This window comes from Necator americanus, chromosome I, assembly GCF_031761385.1.
Source record: "Necator americanus strain Aroian chromosome I, whole genome shotgun sequence".
Classification (NCBI taxonomy): Eukaryota; Metazoa; Nematoda; class Chromadorea; order Rhabditida; family Ancylostomatidae; genus Necator; species Necator americanus.
In genome coordinates, this window is record NC_087371.1 from 37211092 (window position 1) to 37227127 (window position 16036).

Consider the following 16036-nt stretch of genomic DNA (forward strand, 5'->3'; position numbering starts at 1 on the left):
ACCCTGCAAAAATTTATGTACGCATATCGGTAGCTATCCGTTACGGTCACAGATTACAGCACACCTTTCCGTTTTGTAAACAAAAATTGCGTGAATCACATAAACACGGCGGCGAGAGATACTATAAACAAACGACAAGCTAAAGTGTGTGTGTATGAGAAAGGCTCCAATTACCGTAATACGCTGACGGGGTCGCTGTGCCGATTCCATAGGGGAATGAGGCGTTTTGTGCTCGGAGGCCAGTCGCGACCTGAAAATAACGACAATTTTTTCCTTTTCCCGTTCTTGCGAGGTCCTACGACGAGTTTCTGAATGCGAATGTGGACCTGTTGATAGTAGGAGGCGGTGGCTGTAGTTCCACCATAGACACCATATCCGGCTGCACCGTAACCGCTATTATAGTACGGATTTTGTCCTGAAACGGAACCGATTAGGGAATTTAGAGAAGATCTCAAGGATAATAACTACAAGGGAGGATTAGAAAGTACCGAATGCAGCTGTAGGATCGGTGATAGCGACAAGACCTGTAGGCGCCGGCATATCTTTTGAAGTGTCCGGAAGTATTGACCAGACCGATGGCGTCACAACGTCTGAGCTGTAAGAGTGCGGAAATATGGAGAGGTGATCGTGGAGATCGATAGGTTTTTTCTTGAGAGCAGCAACAGTGAAAGTCTAGTTTTACATGTGAAATGAATAGATTTGAACACGTTCCAAAAAAAAAAGAGGAAAAGAAGAAGAAAAAGAAGAAGAAAAAAAGAAACCATCTCGTAGATGATTTCTGTATAAAAACGAAACTTTGATTTCAGTTTCTTCTTACATTCGGCAAAAGTTGCAAAAGTTTCGGCTTAGCTCTGATAGGATCCCGCTAAATAAAGTCCAGAAACAAAAAGTATGCTTTCAGCTGACTCAAACATTCATTCGTTCGAACATTTATGGCAATGAGTTCTTACCTTTCATTGTTAAAGAAAGGATACCCCAAAATTGACGATGTTACGATCCCATCCCGGGTAAACAGAGATAGAGATTGAGCATACAAATCTGTTCACGAGTCTGATTACGGTCTGTTCCAACTAGTGATCCAGAAAAAGTGACGTGAAACAGGTCTGCTTGTACAGGTGTTCCCGACGACGCTACTTAGTACGGGTAATACGATTGTGGATCGGGCAGCCTCTGCTGCTTGTTTGAGTTACATTAGATGAACTGCGGACGTTGCACGGCGACAGAGAATTTCTTGCATTCTAACGCGTAAGAAGTTGCATCGTTGGTGACACCGGAGCAACGAAGCCTGTTTTACACGCTTCCTTCTGGATTACTCTTGGAACTTGAGCGTGATCATATTCATGAACTGCATGTGTAACCATAAAATACTTTACTTCTAAATCAAAGTAAATTCGAAATTTTTCATATTAAAAGGAAAATTCCAGCTGAAAGAAGTCAATGGGTTAGAAATCACAAATAGAAGAGCTGTTTGTGGAATTAACAAGGAAATAATAGCTTTATATTCTTTTAGTAATAAGTTGAGTTAATAATAAATTGCTAACGGTATGGTCAATAGATTGAAGGAATTTTTTTTTCTAAAATTCGAAGATGTTTTGAGAAAAAAATCTCACTTTGAAGCGGAAATATAATAGGAATATTCATATAAGAACTGGAACTCGTCCTAGTTTCCACGTTTTTAGAAGACAGCAGACATTTCCTTTTCTTTTATTTTTTTCCTCTAAGAGATACTTTTCCCAAAAATATTTGTAAAAAAACGCCTTTATTTATTAGTGCATCATTTATTTCATTTAACAAGATTTTCTTCCTGAAAGTCATATAACATATCTACACATAAAAAGACGTCAGTAGAAAAATGTCGAAAATCCGCCTTCGCTGAATACTAATATTTGAGAGATCCTGGAGGCAGGAAATCCGCTGAGATTCCCTTCCCCCCAAAGCGGTGGCGGCGACGACGATGCTTGATGGAAGTCCATACGAGACGACGACTAGCAGCTTGCACAAATACAGCTTGTAGTACTACGTTAAGCAAACAGACACCATCTGGACGGAGTGCGAGTTGATGGCTCTTTGTTAACGAACCGGGTCACACATTCGTATGTTCGGCAGCAGATAATAAAGACCAATTGTGAGGCGGATGTGTGTGAGTATGTGAGGACATTGGACGGATGATCCTTAGATGTGACTATGTTGTTGTAACCTTTATATATTCAATATTAATATAAGAACATAAGAGCTATAGAAAATAAAATCCATATAAGAACTGGAACTCTTCCTAGTTTCCACTGTTTTCAAGCGGTAAAATTTCAATTTCTAGGAGAAAGTAGTTGCTTTCTTGCAAAAATTGCTTGTATATTTCACTTACTATACGTACATGGACGATTGAGAACGGATTTGAGGACATTGAATGAATAGTGGCGGTGCTTACTTTCGAATATGTTGTTGTTGGTTGTTTATTGTTGTTGTTTTCCTGTTAAGACTGTTTTTTTATTCTACTTACCATACTTACATGGACGATTGTGAAAAGGTTTGAATTGAATGAATAAGTCCGATCCTCACGTTTCACTTGTGAATTTCCTTGCTTGCTTATTTCATTCACTACTCTTCCGAGTACCGTACTCTAACTTTTTAGGCTTTTTCTCACACATTTGAAATCTAGTAACCTATACCTATATGTATGTATATCTTCCCTTTTACATATTTTTAAACAGATCCTTAAGTCAAAATAAGAAAAATCGTTTGAGAATTTCTTTTAGAAAAATGCGACCGTGAAATCGGTTGATAAATTACAGAATTACGCATTTAGATGCAAAAAAAAAGAAAGAGAAAAAAAGGAGACGGGACATAATAAGGCGAAAAGATAGCGAAGCTAGCAAAAAAGCAGATAAAGAAATACCACATTTATTATAAACCCTTTTCATCCAGAATATTTTTGGGAAATTGTGACCCCAGCAGAGTTACACAAAAATATAGAAAATGAAATCAACCAGATTCCTAGAAATTCTTTCTCTGATTTGTTTCCTGTTACTGGATGCTCAGATTACATGATGTAATTATTTGAAACAAGTTTCATTCATTTAGATTAAAGTTTTATACATTTTTTTTCCAATATTTCACCCGTTTGGATTGTTTTTAAGTGGATATGAGCAGCAAACTACACAAAATAATGTTTTGATGAAAATAATACAATAAAATTTTAATAAATATGTAATGCTATAGGTTATTAGGTATTTTTTTCAAAAATTCTTTTCCAATTAGTATTTCCATGAAGAAGTTGAAAAACGCCCAATAACGTTGAAACAATCAGTAGCTATTCTGCAAATCTTTTACAGGCTGTAGACTATAGCGGACTTTTACATTATAGCAGAATTACGCAACACTGTGGAGGATACGATAATTTGAGCCCTCTTCTTAATAACGCTGAGAAAGCATGCGGAAACACCAAAAAGCACCGTGGAATCAGGAGGGATGGAAAAATCTCAAAGATAATCATTTTAAGAAAAGAATAGAAATACAACTATTTGATAAAATTAAATAGACAACTATACTATTTGATCATACTTGTTAATCAATAAGCAATACATGAGATAAAAATAAGTTTTTATAATTTCCATAAAAATCGGAAGGAGACTGTATCCACTTTATAATCGTGATGACTCTCTGCAGAGTTTGTAGAGATGAGCTATGCTCTCCGAGTTTTTTTTTTGCACGTCCTTTTTTAAATTACAATTTATTAATTTAATTTAATTCCATTTTTAATTAGTTACAATTACATTACAATTCAATTCTAATTATATTTAATTTAATTACATTATATTTTTATTTTTAACTACAATTTTTTTATTTTAAATTAATTACATTTAATTAATTTTTTAATTGCAATTAATTATTTAATTACAATTATATTAATTAATTCTCAAGAAAAGTTTCATGGCTCTAAACCCACCTAGATCCTCAACCAATTCAATAAAGTACGGATAAAGGGAAATATAAAGGAGGAATAAAGGTTATGGATGAAGAGAAAGAGACAAATAAAGAGTGGAAATGGCAAAGCAGACAAGGAAACCTTGATTTTCCAGAAAATTCTAAAAACTTCTGAAAGTACATAGAATAGAAACGTCTCCAGATAGATAGGCAAGAACAGCAAACATATAACATAATCGCTTACACTTAGAAGAAATAAATATTTAATTTGATTTAATTCAGTTTAAAAATTTAAATAAGAGAAAATTCTGTCATTGTGGTGTTAGCTATTGAGGACAGAGAGGAAAACCAAAATTCACGCAGTTTGAGATAAAATAGACGACAGATCAGTGGAAAGAAGAGTGCAGTTGTTTTTTTAGAAAATAGTAAAAAAAATAAAGAGAAACACAAACTCTAACCTTGTTCCGTCTGTAGCGTTGAGAAATCGTGCGGGTTTGATCTGAAAATCTGGAAATCAGCAAAAAAAAATCCAGAAGTCAGGTGAGATTGAGAACAATGTGGATATGCAAATCACAGAACAGCAATCAATGCCCATAGAATGGCTTTGCACGTAATAGCCGTATTTAATTGGCCATATTTGCTGTGCTTGTGCTAAATGCTGCTGCGTAAATTGCGACGCATTCGTGCACGCCGGCGACGACAGCGCAGGTGCTACGCAACGGGGGGTACGGTAGGCGGGTACTTGAGTATGCTAAGGCGACGTGGACGACCTCAGACCGTCAGCACACCTCGCAGCAACCAGAGAGCACTTCTCAACGACGGATTGCGTCACCGGACGGATTTACTCCGGTAAGGTGTAGAGATCAACTGTACGGTGATGGTGACTTGGCCACAGGATCGATTTCCATTGGGTGCGAATAATTTGCGAGCAGAAACAGAATGATGAGAAACAGGGATGTGGTGGAAGAGAATATTTTCGATAAAATTATGAACAGTGAGGAAAATGCTGGGAAATGTGGAGCTTGGAGAAAGACATTTTGAGGTGAAACTATGCAAAGACAAGAAAAAATGGGCAGGAAATTGAGAAGTTAAGGAAACATATTTTGAGGTCAAGGTATAAACTGTTAGGAAAACGACGTTTAACGCATCAATCTAAGTAAACAAAAGCATCTTACCGAGAAGAATGACTAGGTAATTAGTAAAATTGTCCTTATGGCGGCATAGTTGTTTATAATTTTTGGTATTTTTAATCTAATTTTATATATTTAAGAGGGAATAAAGAAAGAGGAAGCGTTTAAACCTAGAACTTACACATTTTGAAAAAAACTAAGAGAACTAAGAACTTAGACTAAAAAAAATCAGGACTTAGACTTCAAAAAAAAACTTAAGGAAACTTACCGAACACTTATAAAATAATTTCTTTTTGTTTTTTTTTTTAGACGCCTGTTTCTGGTTTTCTCAGTTTCTAGAGAAAAGATTTTTTCTGCCATAAAATCACTTCAAAAAATGAGTTTCAAGAACATTTCAGGAAATTGACTTTCCTGAAATGTTAAACTCTGGTGTTAGTTGGCATTTTTTTCCGTTACTTGGCTTTTTTTTTTGTTAGTTGGCGCCTTTTTTTTTTGTTTTTGTTAGTCATTTTTCCTCTGTTAGTTGGCAAAAAAAAACGCAGACTAACAGCGGACTATTTATTATTATTTATTTTTCAAATTTGTCACCATGAAGACGTTTTTTGACAGAATCTCCAGATTTCCCATCCCGATCTATCTAGCGAGATGACCATTGCAGGGAGCATCGACCCGACGAAGCTGATATGCAACCTGAGATCCACACATGCATTACCCACTTGAGAGCAGCAGTGGATTGAGGGAAGCAAACACAGCAAATCCTGATAACTAGCCAAATACGTTAATCTCACATGTGTGTCGTTCTCAGATTAGAACTAGTAGAGCACTCACAGAACACAGAAGCTCTCCCCACTTAGAGGAAATTTAATTGACTTTTCGAGATAATCTAGGATCTAAAATCGAGTTTAAACCAAATTATCTAGGTCCAGAATCGTACATGAAATTGATCTCCGCTCATTGGGGTCTTTTCTACCCCGCCTTTTCACTATGTATTTACTTTATTTGCTTTGTATTTGAGATTTCCATATCTTTCTTCACATCATTGGGCGTGATAAGTCCTTATATTCACATCATTCACCACAATCCCTACTTCACATTTCACACTTCATGTCATCTCATCATAAAAATGAAGATGATTTTTGTTCAAATCCCCTAATATGAATTTTTCAAAATACTCGTATAACGGTGAATATCTCTTCTTATCTATCAGAGGTTATGTGTTCTTCAAAGTAAAGTACCGGTCATCCTATTTGCAATGCGGAAAAGGAAAAAAGATATTATAACAACATACAAATTGCAGGTGAGACTAGTAAATAACGAAATAAATAAAATAGTAAAATAAACAAATAATATAATATAATTAACTCTTAGCATTATTAATTATTATTGCTGAGCGCAGGTTTGAGCAATAACAATTAATGTATATTTTTTCGCGCAGACATTTATCTTGGCACTAACATGTTACACTTCCGTAGTTTATAAGATTGTCTTTGGAACAGGAGGCGTACGGCTTCATATTTCAAAAGCGGCACCGCTAGGTCAGCTACAAACGTCAAAACGGTGGTAGCCTCAAAAGAAAACTGTCGGTTAGCGAAAAAAAACATCAGGCTGAACATTATTTTTTCGACACCAGCTCTGGTCAAGTTCAGAAGAAGATTTAAGCTGATTAGATGGCACCTGCTCGGCCACATTCGCCATCCGCATCTCGGATTTCTCCACGAACGGGCATAATTAATGATGCAACCGGAGTCAACATCAGGCCCTCCCTCTACGCGCGTCCGTCCATTCTGGTGCTTCTGTTACTACGTTTCGAGGTTCCAGGAAATTTGCAAATGGGCTGCTCGGAAAGAGGAAAAGATGAACATTTACGTTTTTTTTTTGCCAGAGGGTTCATTAAACTTGAGATCACCAAGACAACAGAGGGATTGAGGAAGGAGTCGCTCGGTCTCACAATTCCCTCTTCGGCAAATTCTCCACATAGCACATTTCCATTTCACGTATTAGCATTTTCACACAAACATGAAATTTTCCCGAAGATTCCGAAAAACGTTGAAACGGCAACTCTCGGGACTGCTTTTTCTGTTGAAAAATCGCACTGCTGCTTGAACCAGCGTTGATGCGCAGATTGATCGTCGAGAACAGCGGGATCAAATACGGTAGCCTTCATAGCTTAGCTATTTTTAGTTCTAATGGACTAGTTCCAAATCGCTGAAGAAATTATCCGGAGACTAATACTCATTAAAGAAATTAGATTAATTAATCGCCTTAATTAGAAATGCACATTATTAGAGGATGTAAAAAGATTTTATAAGTAAATAATGAAAAATTTCATAAGCGAACATGGATATATTATAAATAAAAATTGACAGATTTTATAAATGGGAATGGGTATATTATTAGTAACTACTAATGGATATTAAAAAATAAATAAATAAAATATTAACAATAATATTAATCTATTAATAAACGGTAATGAATGTATTCAAGAACCAGGATAGGTATGAAATGAGGTATGAAAAAGAGATGGGTAACAAAAAAATGAGCTATCAGAAATACTAGCAAATAAAAAAAACTCATATCAACATTAACTGATGTACTTTTCGCAATGGAAAAAGCTCAGCTTTTAAAGGGAATTGTTTAAATGTAGAAGAAAAATCGAAACAAAATGTGAAGCAGTCTTTATTCTTTTCTATTTATTTAAGAGAAATTAGCGTAAGAATTGTTTGCATGCTTTATAGTAAAATCTTGCTATCAAATAACTAAATATAAGTTTTTTTACCTCATTAAAATAGTGTTACTTCGGTGATTGATGAGTGATCGAATGATCGATGCTTGGATCATTCTTAGGAACTTTCCTGATGATAATCGGTTATTTTACGTATATCTGTTTTTGCTCAAACTTGTTCGTTCAGTGGAATTGTCAGGAATGCGTAAGTTCCAGTTAAGCAGTGAGTAACTTAGGGGTGGCGGTACAAATACTGGTACTAATCACGTGTTTTTCACGACTGGCTTTTTTTAAAATAAAGAGCAAAGGAATTAGGTCAAGAAAACACGAAAAAAAAAACTCAGTCTTGACAACCAAGTATTTCTAAAACGATCCGACCATAAAAATAACTTTTGTAAACTTTTGAATCCCAATAAAGATACGAGAAGTCCTACTCTTTGTATTTAATGGTACTTTGCATTACATAAACATAAACTAAGATACTAAGAAAATAAAATAAATATTAATACATACATAAATGTTATTTATACGGGAACTTGTACTCATTTAAATAGGCGCCCAGGGTGTGACTACATGAATCACTGTTTCATCATGAAATTACGTTTTCTTAAGTGAGGAAGGAGTTTTTTCAGTATGAGGCGTTTTTTTAAAAAACGTTTTTCTCGTTCAGGTCTCTCTTCCGGGGACGATGTACAACTAAGCCGGCAAGAGAAGGTTACTGTAATACATATTTTTCAGCACCCTGTAGGATCATTCTTTCGGTGGGTTTCGGTCCCTTCCTTTTTTTCCTGTTTTTTTTTTCTTGATGTGTGTACAAAACAAACCTTCGTACAGAGCCTTAAATATCCGGAATCAGAAAAAAAAGTGGACAGAGTCGCTTTTTTACTGTAGCGCTCATTATCGCTATGTTGTGGAGTGAAAAAAAGAAGAAATTTGAGCGGGATTCTAGATGAATAGAACTTCCAAATTTCAGATTTAGATTCTTTCAGATGATCATTTATAAAATAATTTTTTGATTCTCTGTGACGACTCTTTCTGTTTCTCTTCTTTTATAGCCTACTTCTTAATAGGTTAGGTAAATCAAGTAAAATAACAAATTTTAATTAGTTTTTTTTAATACTATTACTTTCTTAGGTCGTCCTTTTCCCGAATCTTCAGCGTAAACGTCTAAGAAATCATCTTCTTCAATTAGTCTCTGTCCTAAGGATCGCCTGGTTCCGTTGAGAAAGCACCGCAGTTAGCTTCACTGGTCCTTATTACAAAATGAGTGGAAGGTAAGTTAATGCTGTAGGATCTAAAAATACCCTAATTCTCGTAATTACATAGGAAAAGTAGACAGGGATAAAGGATAAAGTGGGGAGCGTTGCTTAACCCGGAGATGCGCCCACACGTTCAATTTCAATTCAGAATCGTTTGAGGTTTACGATCACATGTGCAGTCTTTCATGGATCTACGGCCGCTGGCTGTTGCGTCAAGTCGGTCGGTTCTTGGCTGGCGCTTTGGGAGCTTCGAACCAAAGATCGATCATCCTATCACAGTGGGACCTCTTACCGACAACGCTTCAACCGATTCGGAAAGTAGAAAAATCTGATAATAATGGAGGAACGATATCTTCCGGCTGAATCTCCGCTAATAAAAGGGAATAGTGAACTTCTCCTCAGTTGTTGATATTCAAGTAATGTGTGGTACAGGAGCGCATTATCGACCATGTACAAATTTATTTTGAAGCATTAGAGTTTTCTTACAGCTGACCATTAGTCGATGAGGAAATTGCAAAAATTCTTTCCGAGCACTACAACAGATCTGTTCAGGATCGCCTAAGTGATCCCAGGGCTAGTGTCGGCGTACTGATCGCGTTCAAAGACGTGACCTGAGTGAGAGACGTGTGCCTCGTCGCCGAGTCAGCTTGTTCTGTCACTCGACAGCATTGTCACCTGTGCGATCAATATTTGTTTTCGTCGGTTCGTTCGCTCCCGCGCTCCCGAGCTCTCATTCCCCCTTTTCCTCGCACACACACACAGACGTCACTGCGCCAATCATATGCCGACTACGGTAGTTGGTGTTAGGGTAGCTTAATTGAACGGCAGACAGACATTCAGCGAAAAGCATTCCCTAACCAAAAACATCCTAGAAAATGTGGAAAAAGGCCTAAACGGCTTCGTGAGGAGTGTCGAGAGTTAATACTCTGTGAATCGAACTGATAACCTGATGATTACGTTAATGAAAGAGTCCTTAAAGTTATTTTAATTAGTAAGACTTTTAAATAAGACTCTATGGGTGCAATCAGTAATAAATAAAAGAGCTTGAGAGAATTAAAAATGTGATGAGGTGTTGAACAGTGAAGTTCGCCTCATTCGTAGGAGGATGAGGTTTGTAGGACCGAAGGAATCAAATTCGAACTGTCACTAACAATATCTAGGCACTTAAATAAATACCAATAACATTAATCAAATTAATTGCAAGAATTAAATAAATTAAACATTTGTGAATACAAGAAGGAAAAAGAATCAAATCTAAGAACAACCTTATCGAAATTCTTTCTTAGAAATTCTAGGAGTGTGAGAAACTCCAGAACTACTCCAGAATCCATCAATCGACCACATTCTGTTTGCAAGATACGAGAACTTTCGAACTAATAATCGAATTTTATAATATTAATAATAATAACAATAATAATAATAGTTATTATTATTACAAAATATCAGTTTTTACGGGAAACACCTTAAGAATCAAAATAAACGGAACTAGGTTAAATTTAGAGACCAGTCACTGACATCCTGACATTAAAAAGGTTTCTTCGAATGACAAAATATTCCCTAAAGGAAAATATTGCACTTCAAGACACCTTCTGTTTGAAAAGAGAAATAGTAATGAACCGAAGATCTGTGCATATAAAAGTCTCCCATTATGGATGTTTATGATTTGCTTGTGATATTTTTGGAAAACTAGAAAAATTGGAAAATTCAAGGAAATGCCTCAAAGAGCTTTGAAAGAGGACTGAGGACGGATAGGAGAGTTCGGGACAGGCGAACAGAACAGCATGAGAGCCGAGTGTATTCGGTTTGAATGTTTGATGTTCCGTGGGGAACTGGCTCGATCTCGACGCCATAGCCGTAGACCTACTGCACGTACCGTCAACTAACAGGGCTATTGAGAGGACGGGCGGTGCATAGGTACGAAAATGACGGGAAAAAATGGGTGTAAAAAGCTTGAGATACAACTTGAGCTAGCTTGAGGTCGGAAAGTAAACCAAAGATGTTGGTAAATATTAACCAGAGCTAAAATTGTAAAGTTCCTAGGGACCGGGGTGCTTTTCGGCTAAAATGAGATTGTACCTCAGAACGATTGAGAAACTCAAGAAGAGAATTTTATCGAGTCTACTGCAACAAGCGAAAAATGTTCAGTAGAATATAGTTGCACTTTTCTTTCGACTTCACTCGTGACTAACTCACCTCGTCACCATCACTAGACCGTCGTGGAGACTACGACGACGGCGTCATGTGATGACGATGACGGCTCTGTACATCCGCCGTCATCGAGACGCGAACATCATGCCCGGAACGCTGAGAGGTATCAGTTTATGGGCGAAGTACGGGGGGGGGGGGGGTGAGAGCGAGACCCCCTCGTCGTCGGGTAGGGTTTCATACGTATCAAATGTTCAGCGACGCTATGGCGAACACTTCGCGCAGCATCGCCAGCCGATATGTGGTGCCCGGCAGCAGCCGCAGTAGCCGCCACGAAGACACCTCAACGCTGCTTAACTCAAGACACATGGAAATGAACTCGTTGAACTCACCTCTGAATCCGTTTGATGCAGCATCCTGTGCGGACAGCCGACTGGACCTACGCTCGCTCACATGCAGCCAGCTGCCGCTCGCCGCGCCGCTACCGTATGCTCGGGAACTCGGCCACGCCCCGGGCAGCAGAGCTGCCGCCGAGCTCATCGCACCGTTGCATGGACCTGTAAACCATCAGGTGAAAATATCCATGTTTTTCGGTTTCAGAACCATTGCACCAAGCCAAGAATTTAGGCTGTAAATCAAAACCTTGGAAGCCTTGAGGAAGGTCTTTCTTTGGAATTTTCTTATGTCTGTCTGGTTTTTTTTTGGAAGGGGCGATATAACTCACCTTTTCTTGCATTTTTACGCAAGTTACTGTAGATGGTTGCGAGTTGCGACGTCAGGAACGTTTTCAAAAAGGACAGGAAGGGTTTCCTTGGTGTAAAGTGATTCATTTCATCAAAGAAGAGGCATCGGAGGAAAAACTGAAAGTATTTCGAGAGGATTGATTTCTACAGAGTGAGAGTTCAATACGTTCTGTTGGTCTCAACGTTAGAAAAGCTATACATTTCGGAACTCCTCATTTACAGCGGCCTTCATGCTATTTGGGGACGTTTTAATTTTTCAAGACGGAACAAAATCTACGACGAGGTGAAAAGAATTGACCCTTGTGAATATTTTTTAAAATGGATATTTCTTTTTTTGAAATTCCACTGAACCACATTCTATCATTGGTGATGCAGATATTTGATGCATTATGGCAACCATTAGAGCACAACGCTGCCGCGCTGAACTTCCTTCCGATTCCGGTCAATATCGCCTCAGGCCTCAGGGAGCACCGTATGCCTCCGAGGGGCCGGACGGGCGGTGCGCGCAGAGCAACGACGAGACAGCGAGCGGAGCGGATCGAGTTTCGTCCGCAGAGACCCACATATTTCCCTTTTTCTCTACGACCCTCCTCAGCGCTCTTATTATTGATTCCATTTTCGCCGCCTTCCCCTCATTACTATATGTACCTTGCTGCCGAAAATGTGTGTGTGTTTGCTCTACTTTCCACAGCATTTCGACTCAGCATCAACCGTCGAAAGCGAATTGGAACATTCGGGAAGCAGTGGAGCTGGAGCTCGGGGTAAGGAAACACGCGAAACGAGATCAAAGATATTGTTAAGGTACAATAGAAATACAACAGAAACAGGCAGCGGGAATAATTTTACACTCTTATTTATTCATTGATTTACTTGTTTATTTGAAAACACCTATAATTGTACCAGAAAACAGAAAACAAAAATAAGAAATAGCAGAACTCACTAGAATTTCGACAAACTTTTATAGTTTTGATACAGAAACGTTGGCCCTTCATTGCAATTGTGTAACGGGTTGACCGGTCTTTCTCCTATTTTTCCGAGATATGGACTAACAAAATAATCCTGAAACTTAAATCTAGGTTAACTTTAAGCCCTAATTTAATTTTAAATTTCAAATTCAATTTTCGTTCAGTAAACCATCAGGTGAAAATATGTGGGTTTTTTTGGCTTCAGAACCATTGTACCATTATTATGTTGTATTAAATTAATTATTATATCACAACACTTTATGTATAACCTAGTTTGATGTCGAAAGAACTGAGAAAATCAATGTTTTGTGGAAAAAATGAGATTGATTAGTATTTTTCACAGCAGTTCCTAACCCATTCCAGCAAGATCTAAATAAAATCGACAAGGAGAGATGTACGCATCTCATATTTCCACAATCGACCAGGAGAAAATTTCATGCTGGCATTGATGGCGATCACTGACCATCGATTATACAAAGCCTAACGCTACGTCTATTGTTACTTCAATCATTTTCCAACAAAGTTTAAACAAAAAAAAAACAAACCTTCTTCAAATTATTATCGATCGACTGTGCTTTCCATTTCTCAAAGATTGAAATTTCGAGAATAGAGAGAAATTAGGAGCGATTCGTTTGTTCATTAAAGTTCCTTATCTGTAGACTTTCGAACTTTTGCCTTTTTTCCAAAGTATGAGTTCTAAGATTTATGCTCAATAAATCGCACCAATTATTAAAGGCATCACCCCACGAATCTGTAGTGGTAAGGATTTCCGGTGGAGTATTCGTATACGGGATCGTAGATTATTGAGAGAAGGGTGATTCCGTCCATTTCTTCCTAATTGCCGTAGAAAACGGCCCGAAAGATACGGCTTCGAGCGTAAAAAAAATCCGGAAATCCGTACCACTCCAGATCGTGGGGTTATGCCTTTAAATTAAAATAACCTTAACGTTGCTATCCCGATATGGTGAACTCAAACCACCATTCCATTTTGGGTCCATTATGACACAAAGGATAAATTTTCTCCGCTCGAAAATGAATGGAAATTTTTGGTCTTCGTGTTACAATGAATCATTTTAGTTTACCATGTCAGGAAAATTTTTATTCATTTTCAAGGGGAAAAAATTGGAAAGCGCAGGATGGCGACAGGGAGCCGACTGTTTTTAAATAAATAAATAACAGAATACTCATTATTAATTGGGTGGGTGCAGCGCAGTCGGTAAGAGGTTCTGCTGTCTGCACTATCGATCGGAGGTTCGAATCCGAAGGAAATAAGGAAAAAAAAGAAAGAAGAGTGCCAACGAGTTGAATGAAGCGTTCGAGCCGAGTGCAGCGCAGTCGGTAAGAGGCACCGCTGTGATTGCACGGTTGATCGATAGTTCAAAACTGCAGCAGGGTCAACGAAACCCTTCATCCCTCCGGATGTCGATAAATTGGTGCCAGAGTTGTCCGCGAGGATAAAAACGCTGAATTCGCACATCGGCTGGCCCCCGGAAGTCATTGTGTGGGCAAGTCACACGTTCGTAAACCTTAAACAATTCTCAATTGAAGTGATCATGGTGGCGCATCCCAAGCGGATTGATCAACGCCTCTCGTGCTCGTAAATCCACAAAAACAGCCTGTACGCAAGCGAATCTATGCGATCGACATGTTTCGTTTCTAATTGAACTGAATACCTGCTCATCAGAAGAGGAAACAACATGACCCTAACAATTCCTCAAATAAAATAACCTTTTTTGCTTATCAGGCGTGTGGAATGCAATACCTTGGGAAAGCTGTGTATCAAGTTTGTACTAAGGTTGATCGAAGATATTACGTGGTAAAGGCAAGATATTTGACATCACTCGAAGCTTAACCCCTGGAATTTCATGGCAGACACCCATGTGGCATAGCTGTCACGAACTTGCGAACCCTAAATCAGACTTCTCAGAGTGTGGAAGGCATTTCGGATAAAGGCCAGAGCGGAAATAAAAGAAAAAAAGAAAGAAGAGTGCCAACGAGTTGAATGAGACGTTCGAGCCGGGTGCAGTGCAGTCGGTAAGAGGCGGTGATTGCGCGGTCGATCCATAGTTCAAAACATGACTGCAGGAGGGTCAACGAAACCCTTCATCCCTCCGGATGCAATAAATTGGTGCCAGAGTTGTCCGGAAAGATAAAAACGCTGACTTCGCACATCGACTGGCCCCCGGGAAGTCATTGTGTGGGCCAGTTACACGTTTGCAAACCTCAAACAATTCTGAATTGAAGTGAACATGGTGGCGCATCCCAACGCCGATCGATTAACGCCAGAGACTATCCCTTTTATCATTCAACAATTGAATAGAAAGTGAAAAAAAATTAGATATAATTGAAAAAGAAATTAAATTATTGAAAAATCGTTTGTTTTTTTTTTATCGAAAAATTGTTGGTGGAACAACATATGTATGTAAGAATACATGATGTGTTTACATATTTATATATTCACAATGATCATGAACGGAAAATCATGAATCATAGGAAAAATGAATCACCGACGGAATCTACATACAGTGGTTACGGAGTTTTAATTCATACAAAGGTAATATTGAAGGGGGTGATGAGCGTGATTTAATAATAACTACTAACTGATATATTAATAATAATAAAATGATAAAGTCACTTGCGTATCAATCCACTTAGGAGGCACCAACGCGTTTTACTGCAATTTTTGAAGGCAACACTCCACGAATCTGAGGTGGTACGGATTTCAGGCGTTCGACTTCGGGCGTTCTGGCGCACTTTCTCTACAAGGAGTTCGACTGGAGCGCGCCAACCTTGTGCGGCGCCGCATCTTCCGGACCGTTTTTTACAGCAATTAGGAAGAAATGAACGGAATTACCCTCCTCTCCTTAATCTACTATCCCTTATAAGAATACTCCACCTGAAATCTGCACCACCTCAGATTCGTGGGGTGATACCTTTAATCGATGAGGGTTCGGAACGCGTGTTGGCCTACAGAATAACTTGCAGGGGCCAGCCGATGTGTCAAGTCAGTGTTTTTATCCTCCCAGAGATGACTGGTACTAGATTAACGACCCCAGAGGGATAAAAGGTCTGGTTTAGAGGGGGGAGGGGGGGAGGGGGAGGGGGAGGGTTTGATCCAACGACCGTGTGGCTATAATGGACCTCTAACCAA

General features: G+C 38.5%; 1 protein-coding gene across 3 annotated transcripts in view; it reads right to left on the reverse strand.

The window, feature by feature from the left end:
- The window catches only part of RB195_008045 (uncharacterized protein), a gene marked incomplete at both ends in the record, with an annotated part of 28037 nt that overhangs the window by 4482 nt on the left and 7519 nt on the right, over positions 1–16036 (reverse strand). Inside the window, 11 exons of one of the 3 annotated variants that reach the window (XM_064182022.1) lie at positions 175–250; positions 327–415; positions 489–595; positions 4380–4420; positions 11570–11610; positions 11663–11734; positions 11902–12037; positions 12861–12875; positions 12935–12979; positions 13431–13469; positions 13827–13883. In XM_064182022.1, coding sequence (XP_064038765.1) covers positions 175–250; positions 327–415; positions 489–595; positions 4380–4420; positions 11570–11610; positions 11663–11734; positions 11902–12037; positions 12861–12875; positions 12935–12979; positions 13431–13469; positions 13827–13883 — 718 coding nt within the window. Of the gene's footprint in view, positions 1–174; positions 251–326; positions 416–488; positions 596–4379; positions 4421–11569; positions 11611–11630; positions 11735–11901; positions 12038–12860; positions 12876–12934; positions 12986–13430; positions 13470–13826; positions 13884–16036 lie in introns of those variants that run through there. The other 2 variants (XM_064182023.1, XM_064182021.1) reach the window with 2 other exon arrangements.